General features: G+C 42.0%; 1 protein-coding gene across 2 annotated transcripts in view; it reads right to left on the minus strand.

Annotated features, from left to right (window-relative positions):
- EFHC2 (EF-hand domain containing 2) overlaps positions 1-23469 on the minus strand; it is a 186538-nt gene that overhangs the window by 60193 nt on the left and 102876 nt on the right. For both annotated transcript variants that reach the window (XM_080795161.1, XM_080795162.1), the window contains exons 9-11: positions 21387-21529; positions 18549-18745; positions 15024-15154 (exon numbers count right to left, since the gene is read on the minus strand). In XM_080795161.1, the coding sequence (XP_080651287.1) occupies positions 15024-15154; positions 18549-18745; positions 21387-21529 (471 nt within the window). The remainder of the gene's footprint in view (positions 1-15023; positions 15155-18548; positions 18746-21386; positions 21530-23469) is intronic.

The raw sequence follows: 23469 nt of genomic DNA on the forward strand, positions 1-23469 counted from the left end.
CAGAAAGCCATAAAAGACTACATTAATTCGGACTTCATCAAAACTGAAAAAGTAAATAGTACTCATCAAAGGACACCGCTGGGAAAGTGAATAGGCAAGCCAGTAACTGGGAGAGAAGTATTTGCAAAACATGTATCTAACAAATGACTGGTAGCCAAGAAATACAAGAAACTCCTACAACTCAATAATGTACCACCAAACAGCCAATAAAAATGCAAAAAATTAGAAAAGATACTTCACCAAAAAGGCACACATACCAGCCCAAAGCACCTGAAAAAAGTGCTCAACATCCTGGGTTCTCTGGAAAACACCTATTAAATTAAATTAAAATTTAATTAACCCAATGCTGGCAAGGCTGTGAAGCAACAGACTCCTTGTGCATTGTTAGGGGGAATGTAAACTGGTCCAATTACTTTGGTAAAACGTGTGGCAGGAAGAAGGACACAGATATCCAGATCCAGGAGGCACAGAGATTCCACAACAAAATCAATCTAAGAAGGTCCACAACAAAACAGAGTAATTAAATGGCAAAAAGTATGGATAAAGGAAAAAAATTTTAAAGCACTAAGAGAAAAAATGACAGTTACATATGAGGGAAACCCCAATAAGGCTATCAGCACATTTTTTTTTAGCAGAAACTTAGCAGGCCGAAAGAAAGTGGCATGATACATTCAAAGTGGGGCAGCTGGCTAGTTCAGTCAGTAGAGCATGCAACACTTGATCTCAGGGTCATGAGTTTGAGCCCCATGTTGGGGACAGAGTTTATATTAAAAATAACAATGATAAAGTGCTGAAAGGGAAAAATCTGCAGCCAAAAGTAGTCTACCCAGCAAGGGTATCATTCAGAATAGGAGAGAGAAAGAGTTTCTCAGATAAGCAAAAATGAAAGGAGTTCATGGCCACTAAATCAGCCCTACAAGAAACATTAAGGAGACACTTTGAGCAGAAAGGAAACACTAAAAATGAGAGTGTGAAAACCAGACAACACAAAAGCAGTAAAAATCAGTATATCTGTAAGAATCAGTCAAGGGATTCACAAAATAAGGATGTAAAACATGACACCACATACCTGTGGTGGGAATGAGATGAGGAAACAATGGGTTCAAACTGAAGTGCCCATCAACTTAGTATGCACTGTTTTACGCAGAAGATGTTATACACAAACCAAATGGTAAAATCAAAACCAGAAATAGATATGCAAAGAATAAAGAGAAAGGAATCCAAGCATATCACTAAAGAAAGCCAACAAATCACGAAAGAGAGAAAGACAAGAAAGGATCAGAGAAAAACTACAAAAAAACCCCATAAAACAAGTAAAAAAGTGACAGCAAATGCAGGTCTATCGATAGTTACTTTGATGTAAATGGGCTAAATGCTCTAATCAAAAGACACAGGGTGTCAGAATGGATTAAAAAAAAAAAAACAAGACCCATCTATATGCTGTTGACAAGAAACTCATTTCAGACCTAAAGACACATGCAGGTTGAAAGTAAGGGGGTGGAAAAACATTTGACATGCAAATGGATGTCAAAAGAAAGCCAAGGTAGCAATACTTTTATTGGACAAAATAGACTTTACTTTTTTTACAGATTTTTATTTATTTATTTGAGAGAGAGAGAGAGAGCATCAGCAGGGGGGAGGGACAGAGGCAGAGGGAGAAGCAGACTCCCCGCTGAGTGGGGAACTGGATGTAGGACTTGATCCCAGGACCCCGGCATCATGACCTGAGCTGAAGGCAGATGCTTAACTGACTGAGCCACCCAGGTGCTCTGGACAAAATAAACTTTAAAACAAATACTAAAACAGAGAAAAAGAAGGATACTACATAATAATAAAGGGGACAATCCCAACAAGAAGATACGACAATTGTAAACATTTATACACCCAACATGGGAGTACCCAAATACATAAAACAATTAAAAAAGAATAAAGGAACAAATCAACAGTAATACAACAGCAGCAGACTTTAAACACCTCACTTACATCGATGGACAAATCATCCAAACAGAAAATCAACAAGAAAACAGTGACTTTCAATGACACACTGGACCAGACGGATTTCACAGATATATTCAGAACATTCCATCCTAAAACAGAAGAATACACATTCTTTTCAAGTGCCCACAGAACATTCTCCAGAATGGATCACATATTGGGTCACAAAACAAGTCTCAACAAATTCAAAAAGATCAAAGTCATAGTATGTAACTTCTCTGATCACAATGCTATGAAGCTAGAAATCAACTACAAGAAAAAAATCTGGAAAGACCACAAATACATGGAGGTTAAATAACATATTAGTAAACACTGAATGGGTCAACCAAGAAATCAAAGAAGAAATAAAAAATCACATGGAAACAAGTGAGAATTAAAATGCAATGGTCCAAAATCTTCAGGATGCAGCAAAAGTGGTTCTAAGAGAAATTTAAAGCAATCCAGGCCTACCTCAAGAAGCAAGACAAAAAAATCTCAAGTAAGAAACCTAACCTTACATGTAAAGGAGATAGAAAAAGAAGAGTAAACCAAACCCAAAATCAGCAGGAGGAAGGAAATAGTAAAAATTAGAGCAGAAATAATGATATAGAAACCAAATCCATCAATCAATACATAGAACAGATCAATGAAACCAGGAGCTAGTTCTTTGAAAAAAAATCAGTAAAATTGGTAAACCTTTAGCCAGACTTATTAAAAAAGAGAGAGAAAGAGAGAAAGCAAACAACATCACAAATGAGAGAGGAGAAATAACTACCAACACCACAGAAATACAATTATAAGAGATTATTATGAAAAATTATATGGCAACAAATTAGACAAGCTAGATGAAATGGGTAAATTCCTAGAATGGATTAAAAACTGAAACAAGGGACACCTGGGTGGCTCAGTTGGTTAAGCATCTGCCTTTCGCTCAGGTCATGATCCCAGGGTCCTTGGATCAAGTCCTACATGGGTCTCTTGGCTCAGTGGGGAGCCTGCTTCTCCCTCTGCCTCTGCCACTCCCCTTGCTTGTGCTCTTACTCTCTGTCAAATAAGTAAAATCTTAAAGAAAAAAAAAAACTGAAACATGAAGAAATAGAAAATTTGAACAGACTGACTCCTAGCAAGGAAATTGAATCAGTAATCAGAAAACTCCCAACAAACAAAAATACAGGGCCACATGGCTTCAAAGACAAATTCTACCAAACATGTAAAGAGGACTTAATACCTATTGTTCTCAAACTATTCCACAAAATAGAAAAGGAAGGAAAACTTCCACATTCATTCTGAGGCCAGCATTACCTTGATATCAAAACCAGATAAAGACACCACAAAAAAAGAGAACTATAGGCCAACATCTCTGCTGAACATAGATGCAAAAATCCTCAAGAAAATACTAGCAAACCAAATCCAACAATATAGTAAAGAAAATTAGTCACCACAATCAAGTGGGATTTAATCCTGGGATGCAAGGGTGGTTCAATATTCATGAATCATTGTGATATATCACATCAATAAGAGAAAGGATAAAAACCATATGATCATATTAATGGATGTAGAAAAAGCATTTGACAAAGTACAACATCCATTCATGATAAAAACCCTCAATGAAGTAGATTTAGAGGGAACATATCTTAATGTAATAAAGGGCTTAAATGAAAAACCCACAGCGAACATCATACTCAATGGGAAAAATCTAAGAGCTTTTCCCCTAAGGTCAATAACAAGACAAGGATGTCTACTCTACCCTCACCACTTTAATTCAACAAAGTACTGGAAGTCCTAGTCTCAGCAATCAGGCAACAACAACAACAAATAAAAGGCATCCAAATTGGTAAGGAAGAAGTAAAATGTCCATTATTTGCAGATGACATGATACTATATGTAGAAAACCCTAAAGACTCTACCAAAAAACTACTAGAACCAATTCATAAATTCATCAAATTTGCAGGATATAAAATCAACGTACAGAAATAAGTTGAATTTATGTATACTAAAAGTGAAGCAGCAGAAAGAGAAAATAAGAAAATAATTCCATTTACAAGTGTACCAAAAATAATAAAGGACTTAGGAATAAACTTGACCAACATGTGAAAGTTCTGTATTCTGACCACTAAAAAATAAACACTGATGAGAGAGACTGAATATGACACAAAGAAATGGACAGACATTCTATGCTCATGAATTGGAAGAACAAATATTGTTAAAATAGCTATATTACCCAAACCAATCTACATATTTTTTAAGATTGTTTTTTTTTAATTTGACAGACAGAGATCACAAGCAGGCAGAGAGGCAGACAGAGAGAGAGGGGGAAGTAGGCTCCCCGCTGAGCAGAGAGCCCGATGTGGGGCTCGATCCCAGGACCCTGGGATCATGACCTGAGCCGAAGGCAGAGGCTTTAACCCACTGAGCCACCCAGGTGCCCCCCAATCTACATATTTAATGCAACCCTTATCAAACACCAACAGCATTTTTCTCAGAACTGGAAGAAACAATCCTAAAGTTTGTACGGAACCACAAAAGACCCCAAATAGTCAAAGCAATCTTGAACAAGAGTAACAAAGCTGGAGGTATCACAATTCCAGACTTCACATTGTATTATAAAGCTGTAGTCATCAAGACAATATAGTGCTGGCACAAAAACAGACACACAGATCAATGGAAGTGAACCAAAAACCCAGGAATAAACCCACAATTACATAGTCAGTTCTTCTATGATGCTCATCTTCTAAAGATGCTCGACATCACTTAGCCACTGTGGGAAACAGAATGCAGTTTCCTCAAAAAGAAATCCAATCACCCTAAGGATCCTGTTTTGCACCACTGGGTATTCACCCCTGAAACACCAAAACACTAGTTCAAAGGAATATATGCAACCCTTTGTTTACTGCAGGGTTATCTACGATAGCCAAGTTACGGAATCAGCTCAAGTGCCAACTGATAGATTCACTGCTAAAGAAAATGTGGTATACAAATACAATGGACTGTTATTCATCTATAAAAAAGAATAAAATCTTGCCATTTACAAAGACATGGATGGAGCTAAAGAATACTAAGTGAACTAAGGCAGTCAGAGAAAGACAATACCATATGATTTCACTCATATGTGGAATTTAAGAAGCAAAACAAATGAGCAAAGGAAAACGAGAGAGAAGCAAACCAAGAAAGAGACTCAGCTAGAGAGAACAAACTGATGGTTACCAGAGGTGGGGGGTTGGGTGAAATAGGGGATGGGGATGAAGGAGGGCACTTGTGATGAGCACGGGGTGATGTATGCAAGTGCTGGATCACTCTATCGTACACCTGAAACTAATTGAACACTATGCATTAACAGTAGTGGAATGAAAATAAAAGTTTAATTAAAAAAAAAAAAAGTAAACCCCCCCTCATTTAATGTACACTAAAGGTTTGTGCATTTTATTGAACATAATTTTCCTGTGAAAAGAAAAAAACTGTAAACAAATGTTAAGCATGCTGACATATTTAGAGGGAAGTTAACTGATTTCCTTGACTTTCTTTGAAATGCACCAAAATTAAGATGCATTAATGGATGGACAGAGGGATGTATGAATGGAGAGCTCTGTGATAAAGCAAATATAGTAAAACATTACTGACACACCTAAATAGTGGATAGATGAGTGTTTACTCTTCAATCCCTTCAAATTTTCTGAAAGTTTTAACATTTTCCTAAAAGGTTGGGGGGTGGGGAATAAATGGGTTAATTCATTGCTAATTTGATAAGAATTTGAAAATTATAAAAATTACTCCATCCCAAAATTTAAATGTAAAAGTCTAGAGTTTTGTTAGCCTGTGATAGAATATAAATATTCTGACCTGCAATATAAAATTCTGGCCTGCAATCCAAGTGTTTTAAGTAAGCACATTAAAGTTATTCAACTCTAATCAATACTCAGAGTAGAGCCTCAAGGGAAACAGCTCTATCCATGCTCTATGATTCTGAGCCTCTTGACTTTTGCTCAGCCTTTGCCATTAGCTCTTTCCGGAAATTGAAGCAAGAAATAAAAAATGTTCAGTGCTTTCTGCCCAGGATTTTGGGTTTATTTGTTGGGGTTTTATTTGTTGTCTTATTTTTTAAATTTTCTAAACTGCCCATTGTTAAAAAATATATATGTGAATCAAAGAATGAGGCATGCTCTATTTTAAACTGCTTGATGTGTAGCCTGCTAGGATCCCTTCAAAGGATATACAATCCTTGAAGTATTTACATAAATATACATGTACACATAACCTTTCAATATTTTCATAAATAGGATCATATTAAACAGTCTTCTGAATTTTACTTCCTCTAGAAAACAGCACAACATATACATGGTAGCCATTAGAGTTCACCAATATCCCGTTTCTTCTCTTCCTTGTGAATACATGGGTAGGGGCCATGTGGGGAGGATGGTCACTGCACTGAGTGTAAGTGATACTTATTTCTGCCCAGCTGAAAATTTGCTGGGCTGGACCCTCCAAAGTTTCTCTCTCTGGCACAGTGATCAGCAACATTCAAGGTAGTGGCTGTTTTGTTAGCCTCAGTCCCTGAGGGACTACTATGAAACAGTTCCCCCAACAATGCATAGTGAGCAAGAAATAAACGTCTACTGATTTAATTCTCTGAGATTTGGGGGATTGGTTGTTACCGCAGCATTACTTAGCCATTCCTCACTGATACACTGAATATTTCTTAAGGTACACATATTTGATCTACCTCATTAAATAGTAGTCTTAAATCAACACAGTAGATTGTATCTATTACCCATCATTGGGCATTTGATTTTTTGAAATCTTTGCTATTATGAAGTTTGCTACAATAAATATTGCTTGCATGTGCACATACACATGTATGCACGTGCACACACGCACACACACGCAGAGCTCTATTACGATCCACTCGTGAAGTTTTTTCTGGATAAAACCTTTCTGAGAGTGTAATTACCAGGTAAAAGTTTCTAAACATTAGCCAGAAACTGCCAACTGTCCTCCAAAATGCTGAGCCAATTTAAACTCCTCTATCAAGAGAATATGAGAGTATCAGTTATCCTACAGGCTCACCTGGCGTCAGTTATATTCTTCTTTAAAAACAATGCCAGTAAAATAGGTGGCATTTATATCTCATTGTTGCTTCAGCGTGTACCATAATTAGTCATCTTTTCATGGGTTTAAAAGCTATTGGTACTCCTTCTGTGAATTGGCTATTTCTGTCCTTAACTCATTTTTGTCTGCTGATTTTATAAGAGATTTTTGTAAATACTTAATGTTAATTCCTTGGTTCTTACACTAGCTGCAAGTATTTTCTCTCAGCCTGTCCCTCACCTTTTAAGCGTTCTTATTGCAACTTTTGCTATAGAGAAACATAAAAATTTTCCTGTAGTCAATACAGCCAACTTCTCCTTTATGGTTTTTGGAAAGTGTGCCCTACCACAAAAGAAAAACGTATTAAATGTTTCCCAATCAATTGTCACTAAAACATTTATTAATCCATCTTATCTCCACTGATTTGAAAAGTTCTCCATATCTTATAGTAAAACCCATAAGAATGGGTCTTTTATGGGTTCTATACTGTATTTTTCTGATATTTGGGTTTCCTCTACTATATTCCCCTAGTATAGTACGTTATGTTTTCAAATATCTACAAATTATAGAAAGTCTAGTATCTAGACATTAATATTATACTTTTTCAACATTTTCTCAATCCTTTAATTTTCCTGAGGGACTTCATAATCCATGAGCCAGTTTCTCACCCTTAACCTTGCAAAACAATACCAAATCTAACAACAACAAAAACCCACATTGTAATTCTGATTGGAACTGCTTCCAATCTACAGATTAATTTGCACACATTAGAATTTTTATAACAATGTCCTCTCATTCAGAGATACAGTAAAGCTTTGAATTTGTATTTAATCTTAAACTTTCTTGTTCAGTGTTTCTTCCCAAGTATTTCATAGTTTTTGTTGCTATAGCAAATAGTATTTTCCCTTGCACAATATTTCCTAACTGGTTATTACTGGTACAAAGTCAAACTACTGCTTTTTGTGTAATCATCTACTGTTTAGTTACTTTCCTGAATACTCTTAACAGTTCTAACCACTTTTAAACTTAGTCTTTTAGATTTTCAGGTATACAATCATATCTGGGTTCTAATTTAAAAATCAGTCTTCAGTGCTCTAGGATGCCTGAGTGGCTCAGTTGGTTAAGTGTCCTACTCTTCATTTTGGCTCAGTCATGATCTCATGGTCATGAGATCAAGTCCCACACTGGACTCTGTGCTGAGTGTGGAGCCTGCTTAAAATTCCCTCTCTCGGGGCACCTGGGTGGCTCAGTGGGTTAAGCCTCTGCCTTCGGCTCAGGTCATGATCTCAGGGTCCTGGGATTGAGCCCCGCATCGGGCTCTCTGCTCAGCAGGGAGCCTGCTTCCCCCTCTCTCTCTGCCTGCCTCTCTGCCTACTTGTGATCTCTCTCTGTGTCGAATAAATAAATAAAATCTTAAAAAAAAAAATTCCCTCTCTCCTTCTTCCCCTGCTCTCTCATCCCCATTCATGTGCTTTCTCCCTTTAAAAAAAAAATCACTGTTCAGTTCTATTTGGGGATATTAATACAGTGGTTCCTAAATGCCTGTTTCCACTATACCTAAGGGTAACAAAATAATGGAATTTTATGGTTGGAAGGGACATTATAGTGATCTAATTCAAGGGTTATATAGTCAAGTACTCACTGGGGTATACTGATAAGATAAATGTGACAAGGTGTAAGACAACAAGGAATTGGAGAAACTTGAAAGAAACGTTGAGAACAGGTTGTATCTAAAAAGGAGAGCTACGATTCTCTCCCAATTGATGGGTGCCATGAGGAAATGTAGACTCGGTGTCTATTTTTCAAGAGGCACTAGATATAAAGACTTTTGTTTGAACTCCTAACTTTAAAAAACATTAAACAAAAGCCAAACTAATCACAACTGCTAGCTTCCAATCTAGAAACTTCGCTGAAGCTAATCCAATACCTTCATTTAAGGCAATTTAAACTCAGAGAGGTGTGTCAGAGATTGCAAGAGTAGCAGATGACAGGCAAGGGCTTCATATTTTGTTTAGCTGTTTGGTGGGTCAGAAGAGTATTTACAAAGTGCTAGGACTAGGCAAGTGCTTTGCTTGGTTTGGTTACAGACAAGGAGTTTAGTCCCTAATGTCCATATTTTATGTCCTCTGACTTGTCTTGCCTTGGATTTGCAATCATGGCAAATGCAAAGTGTACCTTTTATTTTTTATTTCATTTTTTAAAAAAATATTTTATTTATTTATTTTGACAGAGAGAGAGATCACAAGTAAGCAGAGAGGCAGGCAGAGAGAGAGGGGGAAGAAGGCTCCCTGCTGAGCGGAGAGCCTGACGCAGGGCTGGATCCCAGGATCCTGGGATCATGACCTGAGCCGAAGACAGAGGCTTAACCCACTGAGCCACCCAGGTGCCCCCAAAGTTTACCTTTCAAATTCTCCTTCCATTTGGGGGGAAGTTCCACATTATGCTCCCTGTCACTCATTACGGAAGTCAGAGCTCAACCTGCAGGACCCAGCCTTCCTTGCCGCTGGAAACATGCAGGTGACCAAAGCTCCACCAATCAGGGAAGTTTGTAGAAGACTTTGAGTTGGGAGGGACTAACAGGGGAAACCAGCGAGGCATAGACCATGTTTGGTGGCAGAGGGATCCAGTTCTCTGCGGCAGCACAGGACGCGAGCATGCCAGAAGCGGTGGCGGTGATGACTGTGGTAAGACGGAGTTCTTGGAAGCAGTGCAAATAGAGCGTTGAGTCACGGGTGGTGCAGTGGTAACGGAGGCCATTTTCCCATCAGACAAGCTCTACAGCCCACTTCTGGGCACTCTTCCTAGAATTTAGTTTCAGGCTTATTTCTTGAGCCCTCCAATGAAACTGTGAACCACCCAGGATCCTTTTAATAAATTCCTTTTTGTTTAGCTAGTCAGAGACAGTTCTCTTTGTTAAAACGAAGGCTTCACCAATACAAAGAATACCGTCTGGCAGTGACAGAATCAAATCAAAGATCCTGGTCTTTTTGATTCCCGGGCCAGTGTTTTTTCTATGACATCACCTTATTTATATTTAATGCTTTTACGAAGGTTCAAAACGCTGTTTTCAAAAAATGTATGCCAAGGCTGACATCTCAAAGATATGCTATGAACACTGTCAGAGTGTCTATTTAGTTCATGATGAGAATAGATGTTTCAGTGCTTTTGGATTATATCTTAGTTTTTGCTTTTGTTTGTACAGATTCATAGACTTAAAAGATGTTAGACTTACAATGAAAACACCCATAACAACACAGAGCTGTTTGAATAAAGATAGAGCAAAACCACATAAAGGGAGAGATAATTGTCTGAGATAAATCAGAATGAGATCATTACAATGTTCTAAGCACTAAATTTAGATTCTTCTTCCTTGAAGTAAAGGACAGTAATGGGGTAGATTATAACAATGTTTCCCAAACTCAGTCCACCAATGAAGATGTTTATTTTCCACCTTCATGGCCTCCCAGGCTTTTAAGAGTTTCTTCCAGGGGCGCCTGGGTGGCTCAGTGGGTTAAGCCGATGCCTTCAGCTCGGGTCATGATCTCAGGGTCCTGGGATCGAGTTCCACATCGGGCTCTCTGCTCAGCAGGAAGCCTGCTCCCCGACCTCTGCCTGCCTCTCTGCCTACTTGTGATCTCTGTCAAATAAATAAATAAAATCTTTAAAAAAAAAAAAAAGAGTTTCTTCCAACCTCATTTATTAAAGAATTTTTTTTAAAAGGTTTATTTATTTACTTGAGAGAGAAATAGAGTGCATGAGTGGGAGGGACAGAGGGAGAGACAATCTTAAGCAGACTCCATGCTAAGTGTGGAGCCTGACGTGAGGCTCGATCTCACGATCCTGAGATCAGGACCTGAGCTGAAACCAGTCAGATGCTTAACTGACTGTGCCACCCAGGTGCCCCTAAAGAATGTTTTCAATGATCTCATCATAGATAAATCTGTAACATCACTGAAATACAGGAAATAAGCCATAGATTTCCATTACTATTTTTGGTGACATGAAGTGGCAACTATCGGGATAAAGGGTTTTCATTTTCTGGTGTCCACAGTGTGCTATAATAAGAACTTTCTATATATTATCATATTTATGCATCACAACTTTTCTAATACAGTGGGTATTATTATCCCCGTTTTATAGGTGAAAACACTGTTCAGCAACTTACTGCTGCCAAGCGGACCAATGTTAGAACTGCGATTTGGATTCAGGTCAGCAAGTCCAAAATCAGATCTTATTTCTATTGTACTACCTCTCTTAGGAAGAATTTGAATTTTATAAGAGAAAAAACTTTCTCGAGACTCTAAATCTTCTAAGGCATTTATTACATGGGTGTTTATAGGTCCAAGAGGTAGTTGGGAAAGACACAGGAAGGGTAAACAGGGCATGGGCCTTGCCCTCTGGGAGCTCAGTCCTGGAGGGGAGAAAAGGTGAGCCCGCAGAAAACCAAAATATGCACAGGATTCCTGGGGTAGGTGTCATCTCCAAGGGGTAGCTCAAGGCTTGGGGAGGTGGCCAGAGAGAGGAACTAATCACATCTTCCCTGGCATGGGGCCGGGCCCTCGCTGATGCTACAGCCTATGGTTCAGAATCCCGGGCCCACAGGTGGAAGCCGCATCTTGCCATGTTCCCGATTACACAAAACACTGGCCCTGCCAAGCCTAGTCCCTGCCCAGCTCCCTGCTGAGGTCTGCCCGGGAGCCCCCTGAGACTCTGAGGAAGGCTCTCTGCGCTCTCCTGGGTCACAACCAGCGACTCCCATCAGGTGACCTGACAGACCGTAAAAGACAGAACTAGCGACCCCCACAAGGCAGAAGAGAAACCTGCCTCATGTTTCCACCTGTCCCCTCCTTCCTTCAGGCCATTTATGAGGCGATTATCTCAAGAAGGCCCACGCATGAATCCATTCATCTGTTATCAGGTGTGGCATCTTCTGCAGAAGCGGCTGATTAGCTCCCACTCTCCTGGTTTCCCTGAGAAAGGCACAAATCTCTGAGAAGAAGGGTAAGGAAATGCCTGGGGCTTGGACTGCTCCCCCAGTAAAAGGTCAGGGCTCTGAGTCCCCAGGTGTGCGCTCACAGTGCCAGGTATGTAAGTAGGGGAGAGACGCAGGGCCACAGAGGTAAGGCCCAGAGGCCTACTAGCCTCAGTCCTGTCTCTGCCTGCCTACTCCTGCAATGCACAATTTGCAAAGGGGAACATTTTACAAGTGTATTTATAAACCGACATTCCAAGGGCTTCACAATGTCAGTGACTGGAAAGGGCCATAGAGACCGTGATGTGGGCAAAAGTGAGGTGCAGGCAGGCGGAATTGCCCAAGTCCCTTCTCTCATGCAGGTCAGGCCTAGCTCTCCCTGACTCCCCTCCAGTCAGAGAGAGACCACCCTTCCCCAGGGCAAGGCAATCAATTATTTCCTTGTTTGCTGTGGACCTGGCGACTGAACAGTCCTGAGAAACAGGGCTGCTTGTGAAATGATTCGACAAACATCTAGGGTACTTGACCGGAGCCAACTGTGGGTCCTGGCGAGTAATCAAATTAGCAGGGGCTACCCGTGGATAACAGATGAACTGTACTGAACACCTTGTCTCGCCCAGAGTCAGGGCTCCATCAGTGAGGACTTCCATAAGAGTCTTCCTCTAGTAAGATGGAAATAAGGGGAGGGGGGTGGGCAAGGGTCAGGCCATGACCAAACTCCCGTGAAAACACTGAGAGGCTGGGAGGATTGGCCTGTCCTATGAAGACAATGTCACCGCCTCCAAACTGGAACCCCCAAGAATAATCCTAGCAGTTGGTCATTCCGCTGGGGAACTAAGACCTTCACGGAGCCCAGAGCTAGGTGCCAGGAATCGAGCCATGAACAGGACCACCAAGGTCCTTGGCCCTCGGGAAGGAGAAGACACACAGGCGCACGCACACCAGACGACCACTATCTAAATCAAGTATCTGCAAGTTGTACGAAGTGCTGTGAAAGGGGGCAGCGAAAGGCTAAGGATAACAGGGAGCCATCTACTTATGGCAGGAAAAGCAGAAATAAAGCCCTTTGGGCAGAGTGCCACTGAAGATGAGCCTTAGAATTTGCCCTGGAAAGGCCTGGGGTGTGGGCATTCTAAGCAGAGGGAAGGGCGTGTGCATAGGCTTGGAGGCAGGAAAGAGCTTGACATGTTTGTTCATTTGTTCGAGAAACTGAGTGGCAGCCAGCGAGGCCAGAGGACGAGGCTGGGGAACAAGAAGTGATTAATACTGGAAACACAAACAGAGTCACATCACTCAGGACTTAGCCGGCTGCCCTGAAACGTCTGGATTTTACCGTAAGGACCATGGCAAGCCCCGGAAGGGTTCTGCAGGCTGGGCATGACCTGATCTGGTTTCCATCGTAAGGAATTCCTGGCCAGGAGAGGGCCTCAAGATGGGGTTGGGTGTGTGGGGAGAGGAGCTGGTTCTTTCCAAGCATACAGTGCCTCGAGGCCATCCTCTGTCACACTGCCTGGCGGGCCTTTCTTCCACCCACGGTTAGGGTCGGGCCTCCATCTGCAACTTTTCCTCCTTGGATCTCCTGCCCGGGGCCTAAGTGCCTCCCAGAAAGTCCCATAAACTCCCTCAAGTGTTTCCAACAGACTCTGCTAGAGTGTTGGGAGAATGGATGCTTTTGTAAAAGGACACAAAATAACAAAAGCAAAACCACTCCCTCGTTTCTGATGGAAATCTGTTTCCTCCTAATGGCTTTCCATTAGTCCCCTGCCTGGGCAAATGTCTTTGCTCCTTCCTCCTTCTTCCTTTATTTTCCAAAAGGCCACGAACATGGGTATGACTATGAACAAAAACAAAGAGCTATAAATTCTTATTGATCCCAGAAGGTTGGCAATTCTAAACAATAAAAATATGTCCTGACTGTTTCTCTCAAAAGAACATTCTGGAGACACAAAACAGCTTTGTTAAGACAACAAATGAGTTTGGGGACACTTTGGACCTGATGGTGGCCTCAGATCACCAGGTATTGATGTAATAGGCAACTCCAGATACAAAGCTGGAAATATCCCCTCCTACACAGCCTCCACCCCCTCCTGGACTCACTTCCTCACTGGTCAGCCCGTATCTCGACCGCCCCAAGTTTCTTATATAGCTTTTGGCCACTACTGTTTTCAGGAGTCAGAATTCTCAGTAAAGAGAAAGTCCCCTTTGTTCTCCCATCCATGATTTAATTTACATCCTCCTGAACGCGCTATTCACTTTGTTTTCAGGCTAAGAAGTCTCACAATTGTACTAGATCCTGAATTTGAATTTCCCTGTGTTTCCACTGTTTGGCAATCTGCCCAGGTCAGCCACTGGACAATCCCAGAATTTAGCTCTACCTTAGAGAAAACCTTCATTGCTCATGATTTCTTATTATAGTTCTAACTACTGTCATCTATTTTCCCCTTGATTTGTCTTTTTATGTTTTTCAAAACACACCGATATGTGTGTGTCTTTTTATGTTTTTCAAAACACACCGATGTGTGTGAACTCACCTACACACAGATGCATACCAATCACCTCTCCGCTGATAATCAGGAAAGTTTCCACTGTCTTTTCCAACTGGATCACATTCCTAGGGAGCTGTCTCTCCTTTTTTCCCCAGATTTCAGAGGGGGGGGCCCTTAGCTGCATTTTTTCCTCCCATTCTCACCACCATGCACTCTTCCCGGCATTCCCTGGAGCCTTCAATACCAGGATTCAGAAGAGGACAGCACTGACTTTCTGTGCTTTTGTCTCTCTGTTCTTGCCTATAAGCTTCTTTTATATGCAAATGCACAAACTTTACTAGAAATGGGCCAAACTTGATCACAAAGTAGTACGAACACAAAGACATGTCAAGTCCTAATAAAAAGCGTGTAGTAAATTAGTTAGGCAGCACCAGGGAAGAAACTGTTTTTTTTGCTCTTTGGACAATCTTGAAGGGAAAACAGATTATTGCTGGCAGCATCTGGCTTACCTGAATGTATTGTAATCTACCATCTTCGTGAGCCTAGAGTCAGCAGCTGTAAGAACCTGCTTGAGCTCTCTGGATTTTGATTCTTCTTCTTTCAGCTTTTGTAGGATAAGCTCAATGCTGCTCATGGGAAACTGAAGCAGGGGGAAGGAAAGGAAAGCTATTAAAACATGCCTGAGCCATAGGGAGTCCAATCTTTCCAATGGCTGGAAAACAGACTTCACGCTCTGAACCTAAAGGTAGCTGGGCATGGCTTTCCACAGAGACCACCACAGAGAAGACACGACTAGAATTAAATCTCTTCAGTTGCAGTCTTAGGACAATGAGTGACATCGGCGTAGGCCCAGATCCGAGAGAAATGAGCTTAAGGGACAGCAAGCCACAGGAATCAGAAAACAATCCCTCAGCCTTCTCCCCTGAACCCTTGGATGTTGGCCCAATGGGTTGGGAGATCCTAATGGAGCGATTAGTGATTCACGATTGGATAAAAGTGGACCCTCATTTTCTCTGGATCTTATGAGTGGACCCCCTGAGACTAGCGGCCGTCAGACAATGCACTGAGCAGAGCATAGCCGGGTGTCAGAGATCCACATGCACTGCAACCCCCTGACATTCATTCTCTTGCAGCCCCCAGGTGTTGTCTCCTACCCTGTGATTAGGTTTTTGACTCTAAAAATACTTCTTACTCAATCCAGTAAAGCATAAACTTCTAAATAATTATAGCTAAGTGTCAAAAAAAAAAAAAAAGAGAGAGAGAGAGAGAGAGAGAAGACTGAATACAAAGATTCAAAACATTGATGTTAATTTAGTATAAAGGTCTCTTTTTTCCACCACGGGGTTTGTGACCTATCACAGCCCCCTTCCTCCCCACCTTCTGAACTGCCTTTCATCTACTTCCATGATTCGATCTATTAGGTCTTTTGCAAAGATATTAAGGAACATATTAATCTTGAGGTGCCTGGGTGGCTCAGTCAGTTAAGTGGCCAACTCCTGATTTTGGCTCAGATCATGATCTCAGAGTTGTGAGATTGAGCCCCATGTCAGGCTCCATGCCCAGTGCAGGCTGTGGGTCCTGCTAAAAAAAAAAAAAAAAAAAAGCAAAAACAAAAAACTAACAAAAAACAAAGAGTATAATAATCTTTCTCTGCTTCGAAAGTCCTTGTTAAGGGTAGTTGTAAAATAATGCAGCTTTCACTTGGGATGCTGAAACCAGATAATGTCCTACCCTGCTTTTACCTTTCTGAAAGGAGAAAAGCCCTTTATATCTTACAAATATATATATGTATATATATATCCACACACTCAAGCTATGTTAATATATGTATATAATATACGTACAAACAATACGTATATAGAACTATGTGTCTAGAACACATATATACCTATATATAATATGTGCAAGATATATATATATATATAAAAATACATACATGTACATTATATATACATATGTATGTTAACATATAGGTTCACCCTGTGTTTGAAAACAGTCCTCATTCACAGTAGCTATTGTAAATTGTACCCTCACTGCACTTGCTATGGGCCGCACAGAGTGAAGCATTTCACACGCATGATGGCATTTCCTCTGCGTGGTAACTCTCTGAAAGAGTCAGCGTGTAAAGATGAAGCAAGTGGAGCTCAGGGAGAATACATGTTGAAGGCCTCTCAGCCAGGAAGTGTGGAGCCATGTTTCCCAGCTGAGCCTGCTGTCTCCGGAAATCTAACTGCCTGATTATTGATCCCCTTTGCCTGAATTCAGTGCTTTTGGAGGCCTACCGGTTCCCAGTTTTATGCTAACGCCAGGTCCCAACCCTGCAAATGGAGAAAGGGAGTGGCGGCCCCCGGAGGGTGCTTCGGGGGTCTACCATCCAGAGGGAATGCAGAGAAGAGCTGACAGCCCCCACCGGCCGGACCTTCTGGCCACACTCTGCCTGGGCCATTTTCTCCCGATGACTGCATCAGGGGCACCACCTATAGATGTCCCATGTCAGGCAGCAGTAGGAGCTGGGCCACTGCTGCCTGACATGGGACATCTATAGCCGGCCTTTGTTCTCAGGTTCCCCAGCAGCCTGGCCGACGCTTTCTCAGAGCTGCACTGTGTCCTGAGGCCTTTTGCTCCCCAACCTCCTTCTTTCCTTCTCCTTTGTCGGGGGTTCAGACCTACATCTCAGGCTCCCCACCTGCTCTTGCTCCTTCCTCATTTATCCTTCATATGCATTCCCCGGGACGTCCCTTGCTTATTGAATTCAGCCTTGGCACCTGCTGCTCAGAGCACCCAGACAGAGAAGGGTGATGGGATATACACAGAGAGACTGATCTTAGCAACTTACCCCTGAGAGTTTTATACATAAATGAAAGAGAATTTGTACTGTGTATAGAGATACAGAAAAAGATACAGATATAATTGACACATAAACATTATTTACAGGCAGACTATTTTTAGATTTCCAAAAATTTATCTGAGATAGAGAGCATGAACATGGGGAGGGGCAGAAGGAGAGGGAGAAGCAGACTCCCTGCTGAGCAGGAAGCCTGACCCAGCACTCGATCCCAGGACCCTGGGATCATGACCCTAGCCAAAGGCAGATGCTCAACTGGCTGAGCCACCAAGGTAGCCCCTTACAGGCAGACTTCTAAAATAAATCGTTTCTAGGGGCACCAGGGTCGCTCAGTCAGTTAAGCGTCTGTCTTCAGCTCTGGTCATGAACCCGGATTCCTGGGATGGAGCCCCAAGCTGGGCTCTCTGCTCAGCGAGGAGTCTGCTTCTCCCTCTGCCTCTGTGTGCTCCCATGTGCTCTCTCTCTCTCTCTCTCAAGTAAACAAACAAAATCTTTAAAAAAATAAAATAGATGGTTTCTAGGGAGATTTTTCAATATTAGGCAATGTCCCGCAAATATACACATTTGCACACCAAACCAACCCACACTCAAAATCAAGAATTCATCAACTGTTATTTTTCCAGAACGGCACTGCCATACTAGTAGTTTTAGTGACAGTACCCAGCTGCCATTTTGTTTCAAACGAAAAAAAACTCCGAGCTCACTGTTGCCAAATTGTCCTTGAATTCTTATTTAGGCCTCAGGTAGCTCCTGTTCTGGAAAGCTGCAACCCCAGCAACTACCGGGTTCCCTTGCGGCTTCTGTTTGTTCCGTTCTTGGCCGTCCTCGTAGGCCTGTGCCAATTAACGGGGACGGCGCAGTGTGTGGCACCAGATTTTCTTCCTTTCCTATAGTCGCTGAATCTCTTTATGAAAACATTGTCAGCGTCAGCAGAAAAGCCAGGAAACTTGATTCAGCCCTGGGCCTGCCTCCTGCCGGTGCCCGGCATCCGTGCCGCTGGGCACCAGAGGGCCCAGCGTGTAAACAGAGGAGATCGGGACCTGTGGCCAAGTCGCGCAGATCCATTATTCATGGCCACGTGTGTGAATGCACAATGTAAGGCCGGTAGGAAGAAGAAAAGGCCTAGAGAAAGAAAAACACAGACTGCGGAGCGCTGAGGGGCAAGTGGAGAGTGCCACAGGCAGCTCACCTTATCTGAGTTTGTTTCCATGTAGTTTAAGGTGTACTCGTCAGCATTGAGCAAAAGAAACAGGTAGCCATTCACGTTCACTTTGGCTCCGATATACAGTTCCTCGGCCTTGATATATTCTGATAGTTCACTTTTAAAGACCTCTTGCCCAGGCTTCTTAACACGAGTTCTTTTCAAGAACTTCCCGCCAGTAATCCCTATAGAAAAAGAGAAAACTTAATGAGTACCCTTTGTTCTTCAAAGAACCATACAACTTGCCTTTAGAGTTCCTTCCTGCTCAAACACAGACCATACAGCTTAGCTTGTGAGCTCATACTGCCTATTCTTCTCAGACCTGAAGGGAGAATGAGGCAGTAGAACAACAGATTCCCTAGGTGAATGTGTAAAGAAAAAAAAAAAGAGAGAGGTACGGCATTCCAGCCTTTCCTTTCCCCTCTCTACTTCCTTCCCAATCCAAACACCTAAATAAACACTTAGTAAGTACCTGCTGTATGCCCAGCAGCATATGGAGAACTGGGACATTAGGAAGATAACCCTGCTTCAGAGCACGTTTGAACAGTACCACGTAGAAAATTCCCCACTTGAGCTTATTTCCACCTATCTGTCCCAGATGATGTCTTTTATATTTATTCTGACATGCGGATTAAGTGGAGGATGCCCGGCTTCTGGAAAGAAGCTTACTTAACTATTTGGAGATAACTCTGAGAGTCCCGTAACTTTTTTTTTTCCTACAGGCTAAATATCTTTGCTTCTTTTAGCAATGCCATGTATTTCTTACTTTCCAGAATTCTGACCATCTCATGTGCTCTCTTCTGGGGCTTATTTGGGCTTTTTGTTTTTGTTTTTGTTTTGTGGCTCTTGGAAAGCAGGGAGCAGAACTGAGGATGAAACTCCAGTATCTTCTCACTGCCACTTCACTGAAACCTTCAGGCATCTGAATACAACCCGAGCTTTGGGGGTCAGCTTCATCACACTCCTGCCACATTCAAACACCAGAAGTGGCGGAAAGACACAGGCTTAGTAGCCAAACAGAGCTGGAGCCCCTCCTGGCTCTGTCACTTGCTGGATGATCTTGAGGAGTTATTTAATCTCTTGGAACTCCTCTGAATTCTCACTGCTAAAATGGGAATAAAATTTGTAGGGAGCCATGAAAATGTGTCTTTCAGATCACCTATCACGGGGAATGTCGTCGACAAAGCACCCCGTTGCTATGCTCTGAAACCTATCCCTGGGTTTGGACCAAGGTCACACTTCCCACGGGCTGCTGCCAACAAATGACTGGACAGGACAGGGATACCAAGGTAGGTCCATTCCTGCAAGATGGAGTCTCTTCCAACTAATGACCTGGCTCTCGGGTTCCTGGTCAGCCTGGCTGAAACTTGCTTAGAATCTCCCTGCAATCTAAGACTTTCTTTCCTTTCTTCCTTCCTGCTGTCCTTCACAGGAGTCAGACAGGCACTGAAGTCCGATGGCTCTCCTGGCCTCTTCTGGCTCCTTCCACAATTTCCCTTGCTGGCATTTTCCCTAGTAAATCTCTTTTATATTCATTCCCATCTTGGGGTTTGCCCCTTGGAGGATCTGAACTAACATAAAACTTAACCTCTTGGAGTTTTTCTAAGGATAATGGTAGGTAATCATGGCTGCTATTATTACTAAGAAGCTTGCAATTGATGTCTATTACCCTGTTTTAGGAGTGCTGCAATCTGTTTGGCCATCATCTTCCCCACTCTAGATGTACAGAGTTGATTTTTTTTTTTTTTTGGTAGCCTCCACATCCAACATGGGGCTTGAACTCACGACCCTGAGATCAAGAGTCACATGGTCTACTAAGCAGGTACCCCCGGAGATGATTTTTTGACCTTTAAGACCATGACTTTCTACTTATTCCTATTTGATTTCATATTTTAGGATTTGATCCATTATTCCAATCACTATGCAGCCTGGCTTAGTTATACAAATTATGCCTTATTCACTGGTGCGCAGAGTGGCTCACAGCAACTCCTAAGGGCTGACTATTAAATTGTTAGGGATTTTGCAAGCCAGTTGTTAGTGTTGGTTGCTTGAAATGCACTATGGTTGAGGTGTCTGCTCCATGACATCTGACAAGTATTGGAGATCAGGGCTTTTAAATTTTTTTCAGAAAGCCAGTATACCAGCACACTACTGATTCTTCTTCCCAGATGTTCCTTCGGCACAGACAAAAATTTTCAATGTGTTGGGACAAAGAGCAGAGCCATAGAGTTCCATGATGCAGTAAGTCAGAATCAATGGCTCGTCCCAGCAATGTCCACAGCATCAGTGCACTGCAGAGAGGCACTCCGTGGGCCCGTTTGCTGGAACCTTGGCAAGAGCCTCGACAGACAGAGAAGCCAGAGGGAGACAGACTTTGAAGATTAAATTTTTTTTAAATCTGGGATCATCTTATACTTAAGCCAACATTTTGTCAGTGGTACTATCAAAAACAGAGATTTCCTCTTGTCTTGCTGTCTTTGCATGGAACTGGTGGTAGACAGACCATGATTCTGAAGCCCCCGGATTCCACAGAAGAACCTCAGAGGCCACAGCGGGAAGGGGAATAGTTTCGAAAAGGAGGCGTCCAGAGTCCCCCAACCCTGAGCCAACCAAACTCTTCCTGTTCCTCTTTCATCATTTTATATGTCTGGGTTCCCATTTAAGAGAGCTTTGTAAAATGAACTTTGGTGGTTAAGAAAAAGAAAAGAAATGAAAGCCACTGTCTTAGTCATCTAGGCTATAAAATCAGACCACGCTCCCTAACTTTCAAAATGAAGAGACAGTTTCTTATTCTGAGAAAATTGCTATAAGAGCTATACCTCTTACCTGAATTCCTCTCAATAGGCTCAAATATTGAAATCGTGTCATCACTGAGAAAGTACGAAATAACGAACAACCTGTCCACATCTGCACATTTGTGTGTGAAGAGTTTTGCAAAAAACCGGAGTATATTGCTTATGTTGCCATAGCTAAATGGAAGAGAAATGAGGGTTACAGCCTTATTACAGAATTTAAAAAAAAAAAAACCCTGCAAAAGGTGTGCTATTTTTTTGAGGTATAACTGATTTACAATATTATATTAGTTTCACCTGTACAACATGATTCACTATGACCACTGAAATAAGACTACTCAACATCTACCACCCCACATAGTTACATATTTTATTTCTTGTGATGAGAACTTTTAAAGAGCTACCCTGTTTGCAACTTTCAAATATGCGATACGGTATTATTGACTATAAACACCATAGTGTATTACATCCCAGGACTTCTCTATTTTATAACTGGAAGGTTGTACCTTTTGACCCCCTCCACCCATTTCACTCACCTCCCGCATCTGCCAGGTGTGCTACAGTGTTAAGGGAGTAGCATAAACTCTCTGAAGTTGAAAAAGTTCAACCACCTTCTTATTATTTAGGCTTTAGATCTATATGCAGAGAAATTCTCTCAGTTTATTAAAATCTCTCTTATTCTTTAGATGTCCAGGGTAACCCACTGGGAAAATGTACCCAAAACAAATGTCATAAACACACTCCTCAAACCAGCTGCTTTGAACAGCTGTTTCCCACTCACGAGGCTAGTCAGCGGCCACAACAATCATGTCAACAGGAAGGATAGCACCTGGCCTTCACTGGTCCAGCAGCAAGAGGGTGTGTCCTGTCAGTGCCTGCAGCCATGACCCCATGTCCACCCCCACATTCTCAGCCCATTTCCTTGCTTCCTTCCAGCCCCACATCCTCTCCTCCCTGAGCCACTCCCCCAGCTCCCCAGCATCCCTCCAACTCCCTTCAAGAAAAAAATTACCTCTTCCCTTGCAAATGCTAGAATAAATAATGCTAGATTAAATATAGCACTTATCACTCATATTGTGAGTGGCTATTACAGGTCTGTTTCCCCAGGGCAAGGACTGTGCCTTATTAGCCACTGGCTAATACAACACTTTTTACATTATAAGTACTCAATAAATGTTGATAGAAAGTCATGAAAAGATCCAGACAGATTAAAATTTGCACTCAGAATTCTATGCATGAATAAAATAGTCTAGTGACTATTGAAGATGGGATCAAATTCTAGAATCAAAAGTTCCCAAAGTTGACTGCCTGGTCATTGAAGAGATTAATTTATGGTCCATGAGTGGAAGCACGGCTGCAGAAATCAGCTAGTGAAAGGTGGCCTTTATAAAATACTAAACCCATGGGGAAGTCTTTGGTAACCAAAATCATTACCTCAGGGAGGCACAAAGTAAAATAAACGATGAACTTCATCAATTCCCTGTCACAACTCGAAGCTGGGAGGCCCTCGCTTTCAGATTCTCCTATGCCAAAGATCATTCCTTCCCAGTGGTAACAGAGAATGAAAATACAACAACAAAACAAAAATAGAACAAAACAAAACAGAACCCATATTTCTGGTTTGCTTTTCTCTGTCCCTTTCTCCAACTAAGTCCAAGGAAGCAGGGCTGAAAAAGCATGGCGCCAAGATTCCCAGCTACGTTGACGTAAGGCCTCCCGTGAGGTGGAAAGCAGCAGTTGGGAGGTTTGCCTCCGGGAACCCTGGGGCAAAACAGCCGGGGCTCCACAGCTCTCTCTTCTTAGTTCCTGGTTTCCCTGGCTTCAGACAGACCTCAGAGAGCATGGAGGGAGCTACACCTTGTCAACCATCTTCTCTGGTACATAACTGGATTTATAAGCAACAAACAGATTTGGTAACCCCCGTCTCATGGGGGAGCCATTAACTTTCACAGATACAGGAAGAATCCCTGAAACAATTGGAAGGAGGTTTAACATCAGGCCAAACGAACACTACTGTAAATTTAGCTTCTTAGAACTTAAGTGCGTTTAGAAGTGTGTATGTTAAGTGTGGGTTTTTCACTTTCAAAATGCCTTTTTTTTAATTTTTTTTACCTAAG

The sequence above is a fragment of the Martes martes genome (assembly GCF_963455335.1).
Source record: "Martes martes genome assembly, chromosome: X".
Taxonomy (NCBI): Eukaryota; Metazoa; Chordata; class Mammalia; order Carnivora; family Mustelidae; genus Martes; species Martes martes.